General features: G+C 43.7%; 1 protein-coding gene across 4 annotated transcripts in view; it reads right to left on the bottom strand.

Annotated features, from left to right (window-relative positions):
* Positions 1–22200, bottom strand: part of sipa1l1 (signal-induced proliferation-associated 1 like 1) — an 82810-nt gene that overhangs the window by 11741 nt on the left and 48869 nt on the right. For all 4 annotated transcript variants that reach the window (XM_047573653.1, XM_047573649.1, XM_047573651.1 and 1 more), the window contains 12 exons: positions 21841–22029; positions 20432–20606; positions 18976–19079; positions 18721–18878; positions 11266–11845; positions 8496–8594; positions 7125–7300; positions 6679–6966; positions 5203–5352; positions 4607–4740; positions 2339–2436; positions 830–1344 (listed from right to left, as the gene is read on the bottom strand). In XM_047573653.1, the coding sequence (XP_047429609.1) occupies positions 830–1344; positions 2339–2436; positions 4607–4740; positions 5203–5352; positions 6679–6966; positions 7125–7300; positions 8496–8594; positions 11266–11845; positions 18721–18878; positions 18976–19079; positions 20432–20606; positions 21841–22029 (2666 nt within the window). The remainder of the gene's footprint in view (positions 1–829; positions 1345–2338; positions 2437–4606; positions 4741–5202; positions 5353–6678; positions 6967–7124; positions 7301–8495; positions 8595–11265; positions 11846–18720; positions 18879–18975; positions 19080–20431; positions 20607–21840; positions 22030–22200) is intronic.

Below are 22200 nucleotides of genomic sequence, written 5' to 3'. Positions count from 1 at the left end.
CAGATGATGCCCGGGTCGTGAACTGTAACTCCATCTGAAGCGCTCAATTAAGACTTTACTCAAACAGGAAGAGCGACTCCGCTGGAGTTCCCTCGGCGCTACACGCCAGTTTCAGCTACGCAAAAAAAAAAAAAAAAAAAAGAGTTAGGACACGTGTTACACATTTCCTGAGGCCCAAGTGGAAAGATAAGAGGAGAAGTTACACTCAGTTTCCAGAAAAGACGAATTGGAAACATGCTGCAGAGGTCAGGGGGAAAAAAAAAATGAATGAGGTCAAATTTAATATTAAAGCTCTAATTAGTTAAAGCTCTGAGAGATAATCTGATTCTCACTATATATGTGTGGCCTGGTGAAAAGAGGTAAGTAATTAAATGCACTTAATTATTTGAAACTCAGTCCCCTGATAGTGTTTGCCAGTGTCTGCTCCAGATGTTGGACACCGCAGCTCGGGGCGAGATCATGTTTCTTTAAGGGTAAACAGCTCTTTAAGATGAGCTGGACGTGGTTTTACTAAGAACTTGGCTCGGTGTAAGTTTCCCAGGCACCGAAATCAACCCGGAATCATTCCAGGTCACTACGTGTTTATGAGCTGAGAGCAGCTCAACCCCTCGTCTGATTTGTTTCGTTGGGTTGTGAAAAGGTTTTTCCGAGAAGCAACACTGAGAAAAATAACACACAAATCTAAAATGTTTTCATCGTCTGTCTCGACTCATTAATCATATCAGAACTCGGAATATTTGTTTTGGAACTGCTCAGGTGAAAACTGCTGGAAGCGTTTTTTTAAAGGCGTAAATAACCGCAGCTTTAAGACGCACGCACGCGAACGGACCTCGAGTGTGATCCGGCTTCGCTCAGGCTGTAGGTGCTGCTGTCCCTGACCAGGAGGTGAGTGGGCGGGCTTCGACCCGTCGAGTCCAGGCTCCGTTCTCCGGGAGGCCCGGGAGACTCGGCGGCGGCGGGCGACCTCTCCAGCATCCTGCGGCCTCCCTCGGTGGGACTGTGCCAGGGGGACGACGACCTCTCCCGGCTGTCTCTGTCTCTGTCTCTGTCTCTGCCCCCGCTCGGCGCCAGCAGCGAGGAGGTGCTGCCGTGGTGGGAGTGGGGGTGCGCGTGGTGCGAGGCGCCGCCGCCGCCGTAAGAGCTGGTGTCGATGCCGCTGTCGGCCGAGGCCCCCTGGAGGTAGCCGCCTCCTCCCAGGCCGTTGGGCTCCGGGTCGCCCTGGTCGCCGCTGGATCCTCCGCCCGCCCCCATCTCGTACCATTTGTCGCTGTCGCTGTGGCCCCCGCTGGAAGCTGTGCTGGACAGGGTGTTGCTGCTGGAGTGGCCGGAGTAGGGGCCGTCCGACTGTGGAGAAGACAGACAATTAACACATTGGAAATTTAAAAAATTCCATACTTTTTCCATACATTTCTGTAAAATAGAAATCTAATTTATGGCATTTGAGTAAATAGTTGTGTATAATGGAAATAAATTATGGAATTATTCATAATTTCCATTAATATATATGCTTTTATGTAAATCATTTCTAGAAAATTAAAGCTATTATTAATGAAAGTTGCACATGGATATTCCATCAGTGATCATCTGCCTAATGTGAGTCTCACACAAACAAACCACTTATTTTTAAGACATTCATAATTTTATGTTTTAGAAAATTGATCAGCGTAACAGTCTTGGAAACATTAATATTTTTCCATGCATACTTTTTCAGACCTGGAAATTTATAAAATCAAATGCCATACTTTTCCATGCTAGAAGCCATAGGTCTTTAACAGGGGGTCTGTGACCCCTAGGGGTTCTGCGGAGGTACTGCAACCAAAATCTTTGGTTGATTGAACATTTTTCATATATTTTCACAAATTTAAATTTCACATTAACATGAATCCATCCAACATATTTTGGTAAAGGGATAAGGGATAGCTTAATATTGAATGTAAAATGATAATAATAATGTATGTTTATAAATAGCACTAGGCTGAGTTTAATACATATAGTAGGTAGTTTGGTCCCTACTTAATCTCTTCATCAGTTTGGGGGTCCTTGGCCTGAAAAACGTCTTCAACCCCTGGTTTACATGGTTCTTCTTGACCAGTGAATCTCTATTATTATGACATGATGATGATTTAAAGCATCACAAGTTGTTTTACAACAATTTAAAGAAAAGTTTATAAAATTATAAAAAATTTAATAAAAAAATATAAGAAATTTCTAATCAACCAAAGGTTTTGCAACCCCCTCCTGCAATACTTCCATGGAACCCCTAGGGGTCACGGTCCCCCCTGCTGAAGACCTACGATATAAAGCATTTGAAGCCAACATTTCAGGAGTGAAGCCTGACCTGGCTGCCCTTCTTCGGGGACAGATGGATGACTTGCTCCTGCCTCTGGATGCGGGGAGCTCCCGAGTATCCTTGGCCCGATTTGGAGACTGGAGCCTCTGCAATAAATAGAGTATTACACTCAGCTGGGGTGGGTGACAAATTCATGCGCAAACCCTGCAGCACAACCAGATGATTTGTTGATGAATCAACAGAGAAGTTGTTCTCTCTCTCTCTCTCTCTGCTCGTTTGTGTGTGCTACTGCAGCGGCTTGGATTCCAGGAGGCTGGCAAACACCGGGGTTGCTTCCACTCTTGCCCCTGCCATGTCCGAGAACAGAAACCCAGATCACTTGTCATCAAAAGTGTCGCGCCTCAAACACAGATTCGTCCCCAGACGGTCCCTGCTGGCTTTGTTTGTTCTGGGCAAGCTGTGCCGCGTGAGTGGATGTTGTGCGTTATGTGTCCTGAAGCAAAAAAAAAAAAAAAAACTTGGGGTCTAAATGGGACTATTGTATAATTCTGGACGTTATGCAACAAGACATGCAGAGCGTGCAGCTAATGACCATAACACCACGAGAGGGCTCTAAGGGGGGCATCATAACATCTGCTGGGGTAAATCAAGAAATGAAGATTCATCTCTCTTAGATTATTCATTACTCTGCATAGTTTCTTCTGCGCGCCGCAGCCCACGGGGTGCTCAGCGCTAATTAGAGATGGTTGCACGTGTGCACGCCTGCTTGTTTGACTTCCTGTGCTTATGCAGCGTATGTCACGACACATCTGAGCACCGCGTACTTTCGCAGCAGTCGTTGTTGTTGCACGGCAAGTAAGAACGAAAAGAAAAGCATAGAATTCGCTTGCAATAATTAAAGATATAATTACTCTGCAATTTGCGTGCAACAGAAAGTATAGGCAAAAAAAGTGTCCTCTGTCTGACTTCAATTTCTTTCAATTCTGGACAGAGCGCGGCCACATCATCCTTGTGGAAGACTAGTAGGTCAAGGGGTAAAAATGAGAGGAAGAGGAAGGGACAGAAGCCTAAACCGCAGAGACAGCGGAGCGGACCGGACTCTTGGCTGACTCCGGCCGAGCTGGCCCCGTCTGCATTGTTCCACCCTGACCAATAAGGACATAAACGCTATAAACAACCGCGAAAATGAAAGACTAAGGCCCCGGGAACAGGTTGAGGCCCGAAGCCGTGGGCCGGTCAACAAACCGACCGAGGCGGCATCTTGCTGGGAATCAGGGAAGCGGTGGAGGAAAAACGCGGCCTTTGTGGTTTTTCCAGAGGGCGAACTTGAATAAAGAAGAAAGCTCCTAAAAACGGCGCATGGGAGAACCGCTCGCAATTAAATGAGAGGGAATGTACGAGAGAATAAAAAGATGAATGAGAGGCAAACATAAGTAGCAGTGGAGAACGAGGGACAGGCTGTAGGGAGGGAAGGAAGGAAAGGGACACAATGACTAGGTTGGCCACTTGTTTTGACAGGAAAGAAAGGAATTTCTTTATTAAACCGCACAGAATAGAAAGGAGAGCGACAAAGAACAAAAAAAAAGTCATTCACCGTAAGCAGGAGCACCATCTGAACACCTCCTTTTCCCCCTATTCAATAACTCTCCCTCTCCTTTTCTGTTTGTCTCATTATGTTTCCACCTTTTTTTTTTTTTTAATGTTGTTTGCACAGACATTACGACCTTTTTCTGTGAAGGGAATATTATTCACGGCTAGCAGAGAGAGAAGGAGGTGGAAGGAGACAGGAGGAGGAGGAGGAAGAGCCGTTTGAGGCTGCATGGCTGCTGTCAAGAGTTGGTATCTCAGCACTGGGGGGAAAAAAGCTGCTGCGAATGAGGAAGCGCACACACACACAAGCACGCGTGCGCGCTAGGAAATACCTGTCATTTCAAAGGATTTGGCAACACAGATAAATATGGATGACTTCTTTTCCCTTCATTGCTTCTGAAAAGTCAACTGCCCTCCCTTTCGTTGCACAAAGAAAAACACATACTTTGCACGCGCAGTTAACAAAAATGCATTCAAATTCTGGTATGCTATACGCACCAAACAGGCATAACATTATGACCACCTTCCTAATCTTGCGTAGGACTTGTCAGGGAATGGCGTTCCTTCATGCTTTTTCGAGTTGTGAGTTCCACATGAATGAATGCCAAGTCTAAAAGTTTCCCAGCAGAACGCTGAGCTGTCACAAGACGGTCGACGTTTTTCCGGTCAGTGGTCATAATGTTTTGGCTGATTGACACTGTCAGATACGAGATAAGATATTCACACCTGTTGACCCTCGTTCTGCTCCTCCCCCTTCTTCCATTCTCGACCAATTGGGGGTGGACTTTCCGCTGGACCCGCCCTCTCCGCCCACCTCCCGTCTCTCCGTGGACATCGGAGAATGGCGGCTGCCTGCAAACCTAAATGCACATACGTACGCGAAACTTTTACTTTAAAAAAAGAAAAAAAAAACAGAGCTACAAATGACAGAAAATGAGAGATTAAAAATATAATACGTTCTCTCACTGGCAGTGGTGGGCGGAGGTAAAATAAGGAGTTATCTCTGCACAAATGCTAACACCTCGCTCCACTCCACTACTGCCGTACACTGTTACAACTGTGAAATCAATTTATTTCAAGCCAACTTGTGCCATATCGCAAGTAATTTCACTTCGTTTTCTTCTAAAGATAAAAAAAAAAACTGATATACATCTGATCACGCATTCTCTTTCCTTTCAGTAATATTAACATAAGATGAAAAACGGAATCACAAAGTCAGAACTTCAGAGCAAAGTGATACCGACTGGACTTATTCATTTTGCTTTTTTTCCCATGTGATATATCATCAGAAAAAAAAAAGAAAAGAAAAAGAAACTGCTTACTGCTCAGGCATGGACTTCTGCCTCCAGTGAGCAGAGCTTCCGGAGGCATCGCTGGAACAGGACAAGTTGCTGGGGGAGCTGCGGTTGTGAGGGGAGCGACCTAAAGCCAGGGAGGAGGCCAGGCTGTAGCTCTCGCTGCCTGGAGACATCCTGGTGTACAAACAAACGCACGAGAGACAGAAAACTGTATGAATTTATATGCATGGTAGCATAATGGCACTGGTAATAATCAGACCGAAAGTGCTTCGTGTCGGTGTCGCTGCATTTTTAATTAGCCGCCCCTTAGCTCTATTGCTGTGCCGACGCTACACTCGCATGGATGGAAGTGAACCTGCAAAAGATGCAGACTCTGCAACCTGCAACGAGTTCTCGAAGGCGATATTGTGGCAACAAATGGAATTTGATTAAACGTCTGACGACGCTTAGCATTTTCCTAAAAGCGTCTTTGACAGCCTGAGAGACCCCACGGCAAGTTAGCAGCGTCCCCGGAGAGGAGAGGAGAGTCCCAGCCCAGTGTCATAGACTTCACAGATGATGATGATGATGACGGCAGCCGTTCTTCTTCACGTGTTGAACTTAATGTTATTAATGTGTAATTAATGTAGCATGAGTAAGTTAGTGTTGTAAAATGAATGAGTTAAATTAATGCATGTAAAGCAAACACCGTTGTAATCGCATGCAGCGGTCTGTTCGTTTTTTTCCCTTCAACCATTGACAAAAGAAAACGTGGAGGAAATTCACAAGGCAGAAACTTATGTAAGATAATAGGTGCTGCTGAAACACTTATAGATTTAAAGTTGACTGAAAGTACTGAAAAATCTTGTGACTTTTTTGGCATGTTCTCTGTATTTTATATGCTCTGTATTGCTGCTGGTTTTCATACATTCTTTTTATTATGATAATTATGACAGCGTGTTGTGAATTTTATTTTATATTGGTTAATTTATTTCTTGATCTTAGTTGTATTTATATTATTTAAATTAATATTCTGTTCAACTTGCACAAGAGAAAATGCCTTAAAATTAAAAAAGATACCAAAGTTTGTATGTTTTTCATTCTGTAAGCACCGGTTCGGACACCGTTTCAAAAGTTCCTGGTATCAGATAAAACCTTAACTATTATTAAAAAAGTCATGAATAACAAAAAAAAAGCATTGGCTCTGACCACCGGCTCCGTTTTATCTGCTTTGTTGACCTACTAACTTTTTATAATCCGCACCATGGTTACGTATGAAACAAAAGCAGGAAATAATAAAAAAATAAATAAAAAATCATAAATACCAAAAGTCTGGATGATCAGTTCAGCAGCTGCTCAGAGCTCTGCCGTTCAAAATAAAATATTTTCCAGTGCGCGCTCTCTTTAGGAAATGTTTCCTACCCTCCCCACCTGGATGGAAGCAGTTTTCCAAAATTCCATTTTTGTTTTTTTTTTAAATAAAAAAAAAAAAAAGAAAAGAAAAAGGCAACAGGCTCTGACCTCTTGGTGTCTAGAGGTCGGCCGTCGCTGCTGACGCTGCGGGGGATGACGGCGCCCCTCTCCAGCCTCTCGGCTGACAGGGTCTTTCCCACCGAGCTGCCCAGGCTGATGGCTCGGTTGGGCGTGTGGGGCTGCGGCGAGGCCGTCAGCGACTGCTGAGGGCTGCTCGACGTCCGCTGCCATTTGTTGTTGTTGCTGCGGAAGGGGAATTTGTACTCGAAGGATCCGCTGTCGCTGCTGCTGCCCTTGTATTCTGACACCGGCGCCCGGTAGAGCTCCGAGCAGCCCCTGACCAGAGAGGAGGGAGAGGTTTAGTTTAGGGCTTAAGGCAATGAGAGTTTAGATGTCAAATAAATACTTTCACATGCTGGATTCTATGTATAAACCAATCAAATTACTAATTAAACAGCAGTTAAATCATAGCGTAGCTTCCCTTCCCCACGTACCTGCGGGGAGTGGCATCATCATGCGGCGGGATGATGACAACGCGCACCGTCACCGAGGTCCTCAGGAGGTCGATCATCTGCTCGTGGGTCAGCGTTGCCACGGCAACCTTGCAGATTTCCACCAAGCGGCTTCCCTGCCGCAGCCCCGCCTGCCAGGCGTAGCCGTACGGCTCCACCTGCAACAAAAAATAATAATGACGGTTTTACAGGTAACATCCAGCAGCTGCAACATGTTTCATCTCGTGGTTCTATCTGACAAAAATAGGAGGAGGAGGAGAAAAAATTTGGAAAAATGAGGAATTAGCAACGACCTTTGACGTTACTGGAAATGCATGAGTATAAACAAACAGAAAACTGTCATTATCAACATTACCACTATTCTCTATAATTAAATCACACGTCTGAAATGATTTGTGGCTATTGTGCTAGTTGTGGGCTATTTTGGAGAGGAAGTGGATGGCTGTGAGTCAGGGCTGATTTATACCGAATAGAACGAATAGCTTTGTTGCACATAAAAGTAAACACAAAAAATCACAAGAAAAATAAAATAAACCGGTATTTTTTTCCATTATTATATAAATTTTTAATATACTGGTGTATTTGATTACACAGCGTTGGGTAGGTTGCATTGCAAGACGCTGTTTCAGACCGGACCATTTTCAAAGTAGCGTTTCTAAACACGCATGGTGCAACTGCGTCACTTCAAGGTGTGGTGAAGATGGAAAGGTCTGAAAAATTAAGTGGCAATCAAGTGTTATTTTAGGGTGACAGGACGTCCCTGATTTCTGAGGACGGCCCCTGTTTTGGATGACCTGTCCCCCTTCTAAAGTCCTGTCCCCTAAAATGTCCCCAATATTAGCTTTTTATGAATGAGGGAAAAAAAATTGTTGCGCGCAGACTACAACTATTACGGTAGCCGGTTGTGCTGCTATTGATTGTTACAGACATATATGAATAAATACATGAAAATAAATGAAACGGTTTCTTCATTTCATCTTGATAACATCACGGGTCCATGTAAACCTGTTTTACTACTAGTGTGGGATTATTCTACAATATTTACTCATCATCACAGTAAAACAGTCCATCATTAGTCAACCTAATTAATTAATTCCTCTCTAAACCAGTAGCAAATGTTGTGAACACGTGATTACGCGTGAAAAAAAAAGAAAGAGGCAGGACAGATTATATTAAAACAAAAGGCATATTCACACCTCAACTGGTTCGATAGGAAATGTGTGTAGAAATCTGTTACACTGCGCTGAAAAGACCGTCTTTCATTAGTAAATAATTCAAAGCTGCAGAACAGGGTCTAATCTTAGCCAGACGTGCTACATGTAAACGGAGGTGTTTCAGAGACGGACGCCGTACCTCAGCCACGATGCCTTCGTAGTTGACGTGGAAGCCGAGCTGTCCCAGGCCGTTCCGGCGAAGCGTCATCTCCGACGTCTCGCAGCCTTTAGTGAGGGACTGAACAAAGTGGAGAGATGAATAAAGTACATGTTGAGTGGAGGACAGAAGATGGAGGAACAAGTTTGGAAAACCTCAACAGAAAACAGGGTGGCGTGCATTCACCATATATGTACACGTGCCCCCCTCCTTCATTTTAAGAAGAGGTTTTTATTTTTTCTCTGGGCAAGATGAATTAGCGCCCCAGAATAAGTAGCACACGGATCAGTAGATGTGTGCGTGCTCGCAATCACGAAACGCTGGAGAGATAACAGAAATGAAAGCCGGTTTGTCTCTCGCTCTGACACTTGAGTCTGTGTGAACACAAGATGTGACGCTTATAGAAGAAGAAGAAGAAGAAGAAGAAGAAGAATATCTTTTGAACTTTTTTTTTCCCTGTTTCTTCGTGTGAGGATGTGGCGCTTAGCATTCAGGCGACGCCACAAAGCGGCCTGTTTCACAGAGAGCGGGGTTGAAAACAGCGAAAACAGATCTTATAGAACCTCTTAAAGGGGAAACAACCTGGTTGACCTATCAAACTGCAAAAAGAGCAAGTGGAGCTGATGAAGGATTCGACAAAAGCACACCTCACTGTCGACTAACTTTTCACCGCGTTCAGTCGCAACACTCCCCCCTTTGTCTCTATTTTCCCTGCGCTGAAATTGCCTGGAGGCTTCGGGGCTCCTTGTGTTTCTCCGTCTGAACACGGCGTTAGCGAAAAGCTCCACAGAAGTCAAACTTCACAGGACAGTGTGAATAAATCATGCTGCAGACTGATAGCGAAAGCACCTGATGAGAATTGTTATGGCGCTCTCTGATGTTTTTCCGAATGTGCGTGGGAGACAGAGAGACCACAAGAAATAAAAAATTTAAAAAAAGGCAAAGAAGAAGACAAAAGGGGGGAAAGATGGGACGTGAGGGTCACCTCCTTAGTAACACGTGAGCCAAGTAACGTGTGTTTTTTAATGTTTTAACGTACGACGGTGAAATCAACGCAGGTTACATAAGCACAAGATAAAAAGCATCACTGTCTGAAGGTAGGGGAAGGCTGAGGAGATGAATGTATTCTAAAGCACTGGCGATTACATAAGAAAACACCTTCCCCCCTCCACCACCCCTCCACCCCCTCCCCCAACCAGTTTCCATGGAAACAGCAAAAGGACGAACGAACGAACGAGCATCACTTCACTGCCGCGTGTAGGTGTATGAGCCATTAGGAGTATGTGGTCCAGAGGTGTTTCTGTAAAAACTCCCTCAATAAGCCGAGGCCGGTAGTGAGACAGCGGCTCTGGCACGTAGACACAAAAATATTGTCGTTCTGGCAGACTGACAGCCGACGTATGAATAGTAGGAGCGACTGCTGCGTGCGCCAGGTACCGGGATCAGCAGCGGGCGAACAGAAACCTCCATTGATTTGGTCTCTTCACTCGGTGCGAGTCGAGTCATTATGTGAATGAGTTGTTTGTCACCCCTGGTCTCACCCCGGAGTCCTCCAACCATCACACGGGAGTTTGATTTGTTTTGTGGGATCAGCCAAAAGAGATATAAAAACTACCAGCCACAATCACAAATACGTCCACAGCTACGATAACAAGACCTTTTATATACTTGGTGGAACCCATGTAGCCCAGTTTGTTATTAGTCAGTGTAAAAGGATGTCATCACCTGCGGGTATAAATAAAGTAACCTGAACCTGAACCCGAACCTAAATGTCATGACAGATGTAATTAAGAAAAATGCAGTAAATAACACATTTCCAAAATTTCAGGGCCTCTTCACACCTTGCATTAGGATCCGATGACATGAAACACAGGTGTGAACATCCCCGGGACGCACTGAGATCACATTTGGAGGTAGTCGGTCCACATTTTCTTTTGGTAGTGTGAACGCAGCGAGTCCCGAGTCTCATTAAAGGGGTGAACATGCATTCTGAAATTTGTCTCAATCTTTTAGAAAAAGACGCTATTTTAAATGTTTTCCTGTAAAGGATGTAATGAGTAATGAGAGACTTTTAAAGTACACTGTTTTTGAAGCTGTTAACTAATGAAAAAATAACAGATAACAGATGATAACAGACTAAGTGATTCAGTGTTAGTGATGCTTGTTGATGTATGAGGGTTAGAGGTTGGGGGTTAGAGCTGTATTTGAATTACCATGTGTTCATTTACCAGTGTCTTTATATCTATTAGGGTTAGAGCTTATGGTGCATATGGAAACTTCCAACATCAATAAATAATAACTTCACATGTGAAGTCAAAGTCTTGACGCACACATCATCTAAGCTTGATAAACCTCCAGTCTTATGAGAATATTTAACCTTTTAAAACCCTTTAATGGATCATTGGTGATCCGTTAAAACACGTGGTATTTGAATTACCGTAATTCACAGTGGTTTGCGCTATTGACAATATCCAAAGCGTGGCTGAACACTAGGAAGTTGTGCTTTTGTGTGGATAGAACAAACTTAATTTTTGCCAACAAAATCCTCCAAACAACTCCCTCTTCCTGGTGCTCCCCATCCTGCAGCCGTCAGCAGTGGAGCATCATCATTACCGTAATGGCAGCTTTTTTTCCCTAGAAAGTGCAACTTCCCAGTGCCCAGCCACACTTTGAATTACGGTAACTCAAACACCGCAAGCTTATTTTTTGATGTGCAGGCGGATGTTTAGGGTTAGTGTGTATAAATTCTTACCTCAAGTCGTTTGACCACTTCTTTGAAATCTTCCGTATTATTATTGATACTCCTCAGAGAGACGCTCTCTCCCCGCTCGTAGAAAATCTTTAAAGACGCCGGGCTGCTGAGCGTCCACCCAATCACATCCTTAGTGGCACAGTTGAACACCACGGCCTTGGCCTCCTGGTCCAACAGGATGAGGAAGTCATTGGAGACGGCCAGAAGGCCCTCGAGCTCCCCTCCGTTGCCGTGATCCTCAGCGTGGACGGGCCAGGTCACCGCCCCGAGGCTCCGCAGCTCCGCCCCCCCGTACGGCCGACTCTTCTCCTTCTTCTTGTGGGCGAGCGAGATGAAAGGGAACTTTCCCGAGGGGTCGATCGGCGTGCTGGTGGTGTGGCGCTCGGCGAGGTCGCGCAAGTACTCCTGGCGCGTCCTGGTGGCCATGGCCCGGAACTTGTGCGATTTGTGCGCTGCGTTTTCGGCGTTGATGACTTTGGCGAGCAGGAAGTCCCGGAACACGGACGACTTGGGGAAGGTCACGCCCTCCGGGATAGGGGGGCCGAAAGAGGGCACGTCTTTGGAGCGGGTGACCGCCACGCTGCGAGCGAGACGAAGAGGAGAAGAGGAAGGGACATTAAAAGAGAGAGAAGGGAGGGAGATATTTAAATAATCGTTTTGTTACAGTATTCGCCAAGAATTTAATAATAGATTCTGTGGCTTCAATTCAGTCTTTTATTATAAAGTAAATCAACTCGAAATGTCACATCTAACGCTTCAAGTATTCACGTCATTAAGACTAATTAAAAACAGCTGGCATGTTCCGCAGCAGAGCAGGGTTTATATACACCGATCAGCCACAACATTATGACAGCAGAAGTAAATAACATCGGTCATCTTGTGGCAATTCAATGTTCCGCTGGGAAACTTTTGGACCTGGCGTTTGTGTGGATGTTACCACCCACGCAGACCAGACCAGCCCCCCCCACTAACCCACAGCAATGACAATCCTTGATGCCATCCCCAGCAGGATACAGCCTGACAAAGACACGCACACAGAAACGGTTCAGGAACAACTCAAAATTAAAACATCTGTGGAACGCGGCGAATGATCCGACTGTCATGGTTGTGGAAACTCCACTCGTTACTTAAACATGAAAGCACAGCACATGGTTTTGACCTGGTCTCCAAATTCACTAGATCCCAAACTGATTAAGTATCCGTGGGACGATCCACAGAGGACCCTCCCCTCAACCCACAGGACCCAAAGGCCAGACCCCACAAACAGACCTAAACAATATTAGGAAGGCGGTCATAATGTTATGCCTGATCAGTGTACGCTACCAGTCAAAGGTTTGGACAAAGCTTCTCATTTAATCCAATGAGTCAAAAAACTCACAAAGACAAAAATGTTTAGATTGAAGTAGTAAACGATGCAAATCTATGATCTTTGGTGTATTTATTGGGTGGTTTTACCTCACAAAAATCACAACTGAATATACAGGTAACGTGTGTTTGCTGCCTTGTCTTTCCCGAACGCCTTTCCCTTTTTTCGCTAAGTCCCTGTAACGGCCATCTGAGGTTTTGTGCCCTCTCTGGAATGTCGGGAACTCAGCTGAGCAGCCACGAAGATCAAGGAGAGACGGGGAGGACGAGGGGGGAAACTGCTGCTCTAAATCTCCAGTCCAAAGCGCAGGAAAGTCCAGAGCGAGAGGGAAGGAAAATATGGCCGAGAAAGGGACAGGGAGTGTGCGTGGGAGAAAAGGTTTGCTCGCTAGAAAAGAATGCATGACAAACAATCCTAGACTGCGGAACCAAATATAGTCTGGAACAGCTGATAAAAAAAAAGGCAACGGCTTTATGTTGACACGTGGGTCACCTGTCTCGTCGTGAACCAAATTAGGTCAATCACAGATCCTCTCACAGGTGATAATTGCCGGTTGACAAAAGTGGCGAGGAAGTCGGGGCCCTAATCCCACACGCTTCCCTGCTGACACGCACCAGCGAACATGTTGACACCGGGATTAATCGCTTTGTCTAACAAGCAATACCTATGTCACCCACATATTTCTAAACATACCTCAGAGACTCCCTGTCCTCACCCGACACTTGTGGTGTTCAATTATACCAGGCGACAATTGTTGACACCTCGTTTCCCACCTTTCCTTGATTGTGACAGACGGAGGTAGACTTACTTTTTTTTTCCTGGCTGACTGCTCCGTAAAGAGTGAATACACAAACATATATACAGTAAAGCTGGTGGCAAATGAAATGCCAAAGGTCGCCTGCATTACCGTCACAGCATATGTGGCATATGTGCTGAGTCCTTACAAGCAGAAACAAGAAGCAGGTAGTGTGTGTGTGTGTGTGTGTGTGTGTGTGTGTGTGTGTGTGTGTGTGTGTGTGTGTGTGTGTGTGTGTGTGTGTGTGTGGTTGCTGCAGCTGTTGTGGTCAAACTTTGTGCCCATTTCCATTTTATCGCTTGAATATTTTAAATAAGACTTTAGCAATGGAAGAAAAATGGAAGCGCCTGTTATTTGACTTGTTTACCATGTCGTGCTTCCTTGAACATCTGTGTTATTCAAAATAAATAAATAAATAAATGGAAGCATTTGTGTCTATAGAGTGAAATTATATCTAAAATCTTGAATTTTTTACTTTACTTGAATTAAAGGATGTAAGATCTATAAAGTACACTAGATAGCAAACGCAGTCCATGTGTTGCTCTTCCCTCATCTGCAGTTCTTTTTCTTGGCCAAGTTGAATTGTACTGAAAACCACAGCTTCTTGAAATGCAACGTCAAAGTAGTTTGCTTAGCATCATTGTTACTCATGGCTGCATTAATTATGGGATTAGTTTTACCAGGAACCTTATGCAATTTCTATTGACCCGTGATTTTAATCCCGTGTGAATCATCCGTGACAGTAAAAATTACAATTACTCAATTTATCTACTATTATTCTCGTAACACAGAGGTCCTCTGAATGTACTAATCCAGTGCGAAACGACATTTCTCTGATTTAGAGGTGAGCTTTTACTTTTTTGCAACTTTTGTTTGATTTGCAGCTTTTTTCTGCCTCTTGTCACTTAAGAATCATGAAGGACGTGCTATAACTCAAAGTTTGGACAGATGTTAGAGCGCAAAGTCCAGATGTAAAATAAATAGTATCAAAAATACATTTTTATTGCCTCTGACACGGAGTGGTTTGAGGTGGAAAGTAGCAGAGCCATAACAACGAAACGTGGATGTGAATAAAACACGAGTTTGTTTATCCCGTGTGAATGCACCACATGTAATACCAGATGTACGGGGGTAATATTTGAATCACAGGACATCCTCAAGTAAAACTAATCCCATGCGAATAGGGCTACAGTGACATAATCAGTTATGGCGATTAGGCAAATAACTTTGCATTCTATATTTACATTCATCCCTGGTGGTTCCTGCTGCAAGGTTTGCCGAAAATGACTTAAAAATAATAATAAATTCTTTGAACGGAAGCCGAATAACATGCATGTTTGTATCTACTGCAGCAGCACAAACTTTAAGCATCTCCATAGAATAATCCGCCCACCCTCTGACCTCAAAACAGCAAGACAGCGCTGTCAGTATTTGATTTATGCGATTATTGGTTCGTGGTCAGAGTCTGGGAGTCGCTGCATCGTCATATCTGTTGTGTTTCGGACGTGAACAAATACCCGATGTATTTACAGCATATTTATGTGTGCATACTGTAGACCTAAAACTACAAGCAACTTCTTCCAAGATAAATACTGGAGCTGAGTTTTCAATTATAATCACCATGCTCAGCAAATCACACTCGACACCGCGCATGTTAATTAATGTCAGAATATAGTAATCACGTCTTTCTGTAATAAGGTCAACGCTGCATGAAGCGTCGTGAAAAATGGCACTATTCTGTAGTAAAGAAGAAGTTAAAGACGCCATTCATCGATTATAAAACATGAGTAAGTTTTATTCAAACTCTCACTAGCACGTCGTCAATCTCCGAACTCACATTTTTGAGTGACAAGCTCAAACCGGAGAAAGCGACGGGAGCGGCGCAGCCATATTTGCCCGCGTTACTGTAGTTATGACAAATGAATCACGCAGGGCATTTCAGCGAGGAGCGGCAAAAGTGGCTGTAAGCAGCCAGAACAAATGATTAAAATAAAATGTGACCTTTTATTCTTATTCTTCTCCATCACTACAAAACAGCACTCAGTGCGTTGCAGCCCGAGCTCTAAAAGCACTTGTGCTGATCTCGAACACCTGTGAGTCAATCAACCGCGGACCTGTGACTCACGCAGGACAGGGAAAAGGGACGGTAGAGACGTAGGTAGAGGTATGAAGGCAAGAGGACAAGACAGAGAAAGCATAATATAAAAGAATGAATGGTTAAACAAAACAAAAACAACAAGGGTGAACGAATGAGGAAAGAGGAGAATGTAGTGCAGTGAGGATTGCAGGGCCGTGAGGCTGCTGCTGCTGCTGTGGGATCCTCATGGCAGGAGGTTTGGCAGAAGAAATGAAAGAGCAAATTCCTGTGGTTTCAGTGATTTGTGGTCTTATAAATATCCAGTGTGTGGGCAGCTCTGCTCTTCCAGCATCCACGACCTGCTGCCCACTGAGCCAGGCCAAGAAAAAGAACATGTCAATACCTGATGGAGTGGGAGGTTCAGGTACGAGCACGCATGAAGGGGACGGTACTTATTTGTGACATCTACACCTCAAAGCATAAGGCAGTTATGTTACACAGCATTTAGGGTCATAGCGAGATACTTGATCTCGGATTGTCACGTACCCTGAGTTAAAAAAAAAGGGTTTTTCCCAACTTTGGTGTGTATGTGTGTCTTTAAATGTGGAAACAGCACTGACGTTACAAAAAAATATGAGTTTTTTGCTCCAAGCGTTTGAGCAAAAAAAATGTTGTTTCCAGTATTTTCATGGCAACAAACAGCAAATGAAACAGATCAGGGAAGGAGCCAGGAGATGTGATTAATTTAAAACATACGCATGGTAATCACAAAAAAGAAAAACTGTGCATTCGCTCACGAGTACAATGTTAGTAGCGATATAAAGTAAGGTAGGGGTTTGAAGCCAGTTCAGTTTCTTCCTGTTTTCTCCTGCTTTTGTTTTTTTACATAAATAATGAATATCTATAGGAAAATAAAACTTTCAGGCCTAGATGGAAAGTTTTGGCTTGAGAATTTTATTTTATTTTACTAGATAATATTGATTTTTATTTTACAACTCTTTTTACTTGCGGTTTTTAAAAACGCTACTTTTATGTGCAACCGAGCTTTCCCTCGTGGAACATTGAGGTCTAAGTCTATAGCGATATCTTATGAAGGGCTTCAGTCCTGTTATAGCCCTGAAACATGGTAGTTATTTACACTAGTTTGTGCAGACCCCAAAGGCGCCACATAAAACTGTCACATTGCAAAATGAATAATCGGAGTAGAAGCCTGGAAGAGGGGGGATGTTCATGTGCGATTTGTGAGATCCAGTCATCACCATATAATCTGCTGTGTGTTTGTCTACTCTAGTAGTCAATACCCTCATGACTCCGATGGTGCATGTTAAAAAACATCATTCCTTTACTTGAAAATGGCCCTGGAGTTGTTTGTAGATTGGTGCGTTACTTGCATTTCTGGATATTAACTCTGAATTACTTAGGTTTTTGATTACAAGGCTGATTATGGTGATGAGCCTTTAACTGCACAGCGTCTCTTTCAGCAGGGCTGTAATGTGTTTGGCTAATTTTTTTAGTACTCTTTGTATCATAACTAGTTTGGGCTGCAGCCAACGACGGCTCATTATTTGAGAGCAGTCGGAATTAACAGGCAAATTTAGACGCTCGCAGCTAAGAAGTGAAAACATGCAACCTGGTCACGGCAAACAACCGTGATTCACAGCGACTGTCCGTACGTATAAAAAAATTCAGACGCGCAACTCAGGAGTCGACACATTTTTCTGAAGGATGCAGCACCGTTTATGCTCTGATCTCAAAATGCTCGGAAGCAGCAGGTGGAATCCCAAGTGAATCGAGAAGACTGAAGATAGCAACCTTTAAACTGACAGCTACGCCCCACTGCCAAAAACCCAAGGCATTAAGCGTGCGGCGCCATAACTAAAAAGAACAACCGAGTTTCTTTTAGGCTTCCCCCGCGTGCCTACGTGTGCGTCTTCTTCTCAAATGGAGGAAACAAATCAAAGCTTCAAAGGATTTAGGTCGTCGTTAATAAATTATGACTCACTTTAACTTCCTGTGGCAACTTTGAATCATAATTTACTTCTGAAATCCGGCGTTTCACCTACACATGCGTAACATTTCACTGATGAAGACTTCACCACAGAAGGTGCGCGTAAACGGGATCTCACTGCACAGTCACTACATCACGAGGCACTTTTGTCTACATGTGTGCGAGTGCACGTGTGTTGTCGCTCGGTAACGAAGTAGCCCCGCGGGGGACAATTAAGACCTCACACAACGCGCTAAGACAGCAATTAAAACAGCCATTAGCGGGAGAGGGAGGACGAGTCACAGGATAAGAGAATGATAGAAAAATAGATAACAAGGCAAAGGGGCGAACTGAACGAGACAGATGAATGGCTTTGAAATGGAAAGAAAGGGAAGGCAAAAATGTTCATCATCTCTTAGAAATGACTCGAGGGCCGCGCATTGTGTTTTATGTCACGCGGCTTTTGTGACGGGGGTTTATAAATCGTGAGCTGTGGAGACGGCTCTTGACCCCGCTGAGCGATGGTGTGAACCCGCAAAGGGAATGAGTGGTACACAACTCTTTGAGTCAACAGTTGACGGCGTCATTGTTTGAGCAGCCGCGGAAAAAAAAGTGATTCACGAGGAGTAAGTCATGTGCATACCACAAGAATGAGATCATTCCTGTAAATGTTGTGTTTATCTAGACTTTTCTTGACATGCATGTAGTACAATACCCTGCTGAAATATATCCGGTTATTGGTAATGACTGTGTAAGTAAAAAAAAAAAAAAAGGGAGTGGATATAACATATATAATATAATTAAGCCTTATTATGATCTAATAATGTGTAGGTCTCCCTAGTGCCTAGACATGGATCTTCTGAGGGCGTCCTGTGATGTAGAGAAACTGAATGTTGTTAGTGGGGATCATCCTACAGATACCAGATCAACACCTTGTGCTCATGTTTCTTTTTAAGTTCTAACCATTTTTGTGTGTGCGTCTGTGCCAGGCTGCATCCTGCTGCACCACCCATAGCGTCACTGCTATAAGGTGGGGGTGTCTGGTCTGGTCTGGTCTGGTCTGGTCTAGGTGGGTGCTACATGTCTAAGTAACATCCGCATGAATGAATGCCAGGTCCAAAAATTGTCACAAAAAAACGGTCGATCCATGTTATTCACTTCTCCCGTCAGTGGTCATAATGTTGTGGCTGACACGAGCCACGCTCTCTCCAGTCTTGCTTAAAACGTACCTGTAGGAGCTGTTTTCAGAGCAAGGGTTGTGCGCCCGCACGATCACAAAGACGTGCTGGAAGTGTGAGCGGATGTTTTTGGGGGTGAAGGGCAGCGCGCCGGGCTCCTGGAACACGATCGTGACGATGTCGTTCCCGATGTGACGCTTCCGCAGCAACTGCAGAAGTTCAGGAACAGGCAGGAGAGGTGTTAAAACTAGAAAACGCGAGCATCCAGAAACGACAGTGCATTTAAGAGGCGTCGTAAAAACATACCTGTTGCTTATTGTTTGGTGTGTAGGGCAACATGGTGGACACGTGGAACATGATCTCATAATCCTTATAAGTAGTGTGCAAGGAGTGGGTGCCTGTCGAGTCAGCTGAGGGGGATACAAACGCATGTCAATGTCTCTCTCTTTTTATAAGAAGAGCATGAATTAAGAATATTCCTTCTCCTTTGCAGCATATGATCACATGACCCAGCGCTCCCATACTTTGGCCCTAACGAGAGTCACTGAACGTTAATAACCACCTCCACAGTTTATTGATGTGCTCTATTCGGAGAGCGAAACAGTCACATGGTGTAAAAAGGGCCACACTTAACCTAGCTGCATCACCTTAATTAATTACACTCCTCCTATAGGGAGTGCTTCGCGTGGCTGTGTTTAATTTACTAGAGGCTGGAGGGGTGTGTAGCGTGCGCTCGCATCAAGCAACCGAGACAGTTTCGTCTCCTTCAAAAGGATCTTGGAAAGTGACTTGGCTGGTATAAGGATAATGTGGCAGTTAATCTTTTCTGGAGCTAACGCAGAGGTGGGCTGACACAGACCATCTGTCACATGTTTGAAATAAAAAAATAAATAAAAAACCTTTGAGGAAACTTAAGAATCACTGAAAATAAGCCAAACAAACAAGTGGGATTAAAGTATTTAAAGAGTAGCAGAATGGAGCAGTAGCTCGCAAAGGTATGCGTCAGTGAACATAGAGTACACCGATCAGGCATAACATTATGACCACCTTCCTAATACTGTGTAAGTCTCCATCATGCCTCAAAAATAGTTGTGACTCATCAGAGACTGGACATGGACCTTCTGGGGGGACATTTGGGTCCTATGAGTTGAGGGGAGGGGCCTCAGTGGATCATCCCACAGATACTTTGGAGGCCAGGTCAACGCCTTGTGCTATTTTTCATGTTTTTCATGTTGTTTTAGTTGTTCCAGTACACTGAACTGTCACAAGATGGTCAATGTTATTTACTTAACTCCTGATTTTAACGTTGTAGCTGATCGGTGTACGTACACAGACATGCAAGCTAATATTTTGAAGACAGCTGGGACTGCCGGTGCCAAGGGAAAAGTGATGAAATATAACCAAATGGATTGATAACTTCCCTTAACCAAACTATTTCAACTCAATGCACAGCCTCTCCTTACCTCGTTTGTTAAATATGAGTACTATACGCGAGAAAGGAAAAAGTATTTACTGCTCGTTTCATCTAAAAATCATATCACAAGTTCAGGCATTGAACATACATAATGCACCTTGTTCATGCACCGATCCATCAGACGCTTGCTGGGCGACTGAACTCATCAGTACTTAAATCAATGCTAACTTCTGCCTAGTGTGTGTCAATTGACGTTAAGCCTGCTGTGATGGATACACTTCAGCGACAATGTAAGTCCATTAGAAGGTTGTTTTTTTGTTTTTTTGCCACTTTCACACATGTACGTACTCTTGGTGTCCAGCTGAGCCCGATACTTGCTGAAGCCTTTCAGTCGAACCCTCTCGCCCAGCAGATGGAGGAACTCTTCCAACGCAGGACCAGCTGCTTCGTTGTTGTACATTTCCTCCTCGCTGCTCTGGCCCGCCATGCAGTACATCACCCCCACCTTCCGCTGGAAGCTCAGCTGTGGAGAGAGGGGACATTGTTCCAATGAGAAGGGACGACGCGACTATATTACCGCGTATAAGTCATGACAGAGTAACCATGTTGACATTTTAGCTAGAACTCATGTTGGCATTTGGAGCATAACCTTCGCTTGTTCTGCTGTGATCTTGGTGCCATTTTCCCAGGAAATCATGTTGACATTTTCAGAAGTTCAGCGTTTGATGATTGCATCATGGAGAAGGAGTATCAGAGAGCTTGTTTTGTATTTTTCTCGTGACACACCATGCATACCCAACAGTATCCACACAACAGCCAGTGGGAGTGAACAGATGAATAAAGCAAAAGAAGGAATAATAAATAATTTGGTTCAACAATGAAACTTTCCCTTTACGGAAACACAGCCACACATAAAATGACTCATCCGATGCTAGATCAAGATAATTTTCTCGCCCCAGAAAATAGTATAATGTGAATGTCTTTGGCTCAGAGAATTAGCGAATATATATAACTTATGTCCATCAGGTGTAACATTACGCCTTCTTACTATTGTGTAGGTCTCCCCTGGGCCTCCAAAACAGTCGTGACTTATCAGAGACGCAAATGGGCCTTCTGAATGTTGAGTTACGTCTGAGTAACATCCACATGAATGAATACCAGGTCCAAAAGTTTCCCAGCAGAACATTGAATTGTCATTCATAATTCTTTACTTCTTGTGTCAGTGGTTATAATGTTGTGGCTGATAGGTGCATACTTGAGTCTTTGAATCAGAATCACACTTATTTTTCTAAATGGATAGCAGTAGCAGGGGTGGGTATTGGCAACGGACTTCACAATACGATACTTGAGTCACGATACGATACATTATTGCGATATTATGATATTGTGATATATATATATGATATAGTTCACTGAGAAATTTTAAATGCAGCTTAAAATACAAATTGTATATATGTACATCAGATGATACTGATAATTAATTGGGCAAATTGAGTAAAAAAAAAAAAAAACAATATTAATCCAAATTATCCATTTCCAATTTATTGTACTTGCACAGAATAAGTGGTGGTGAAGGTGTGGAAATTGTTCACAATCGGCCCAAAACACGACCTTTTCTTTTTCATCCATATAAAATCAATCAATTTAAAATCAATATTAAGACGTTCAAAACTAGTATTAGGTTTTTAAGAAAAAAATATCGCGATATATTGCCATATCGATTTTTTTCCCACCCCTGAGCAGTGGTATCTACTTACCCCCTGTTCGTCCAGCTTCATCAGCTGCTCAGTGACCTTCGGTGTGTTGAGTGCGAGGCGCAAACAGTGAACGTTGAGCTCGGGTACGAGGTACTCCAGCACTTCTTTGAGGGGCAGACCTCGACCTAGACCATGCTTGGATGTGGATGGTACTGCATCTTCCAGGATGGAACCACGCAACGTATTCAGCTGGAGAAAGTAAGAAAAGAACGAGAAAACAAGAATGATAAGGATCAGGTATCAGTATTTATTTTTTTTTCACATTTGCATAAGGTACCCTAATTGTCATTAGCTGTAAAAATTCAGGAGATGAAAAATAATACAATATTAAACGTTTAATTATAACCTAACACCTTATAC

Source organism: Mugil cephalus, chromosome 21 (assembly GCF_022458985.1).
Source record: "Mugil cephalus isolate CIBA_MC_2020 chromosome 21, CIBA_Mcephalus_1.1, whole genome shotgun sequence".
NCBI lineage: Eukaryota > Metazoa > Chordata > Actinopteri > Mugiliformes > Mugilidae > Mugil > Mugil cephalus.
This window is presented reverse-complemented; position numbering and strand designations above follow the sequence as displayed.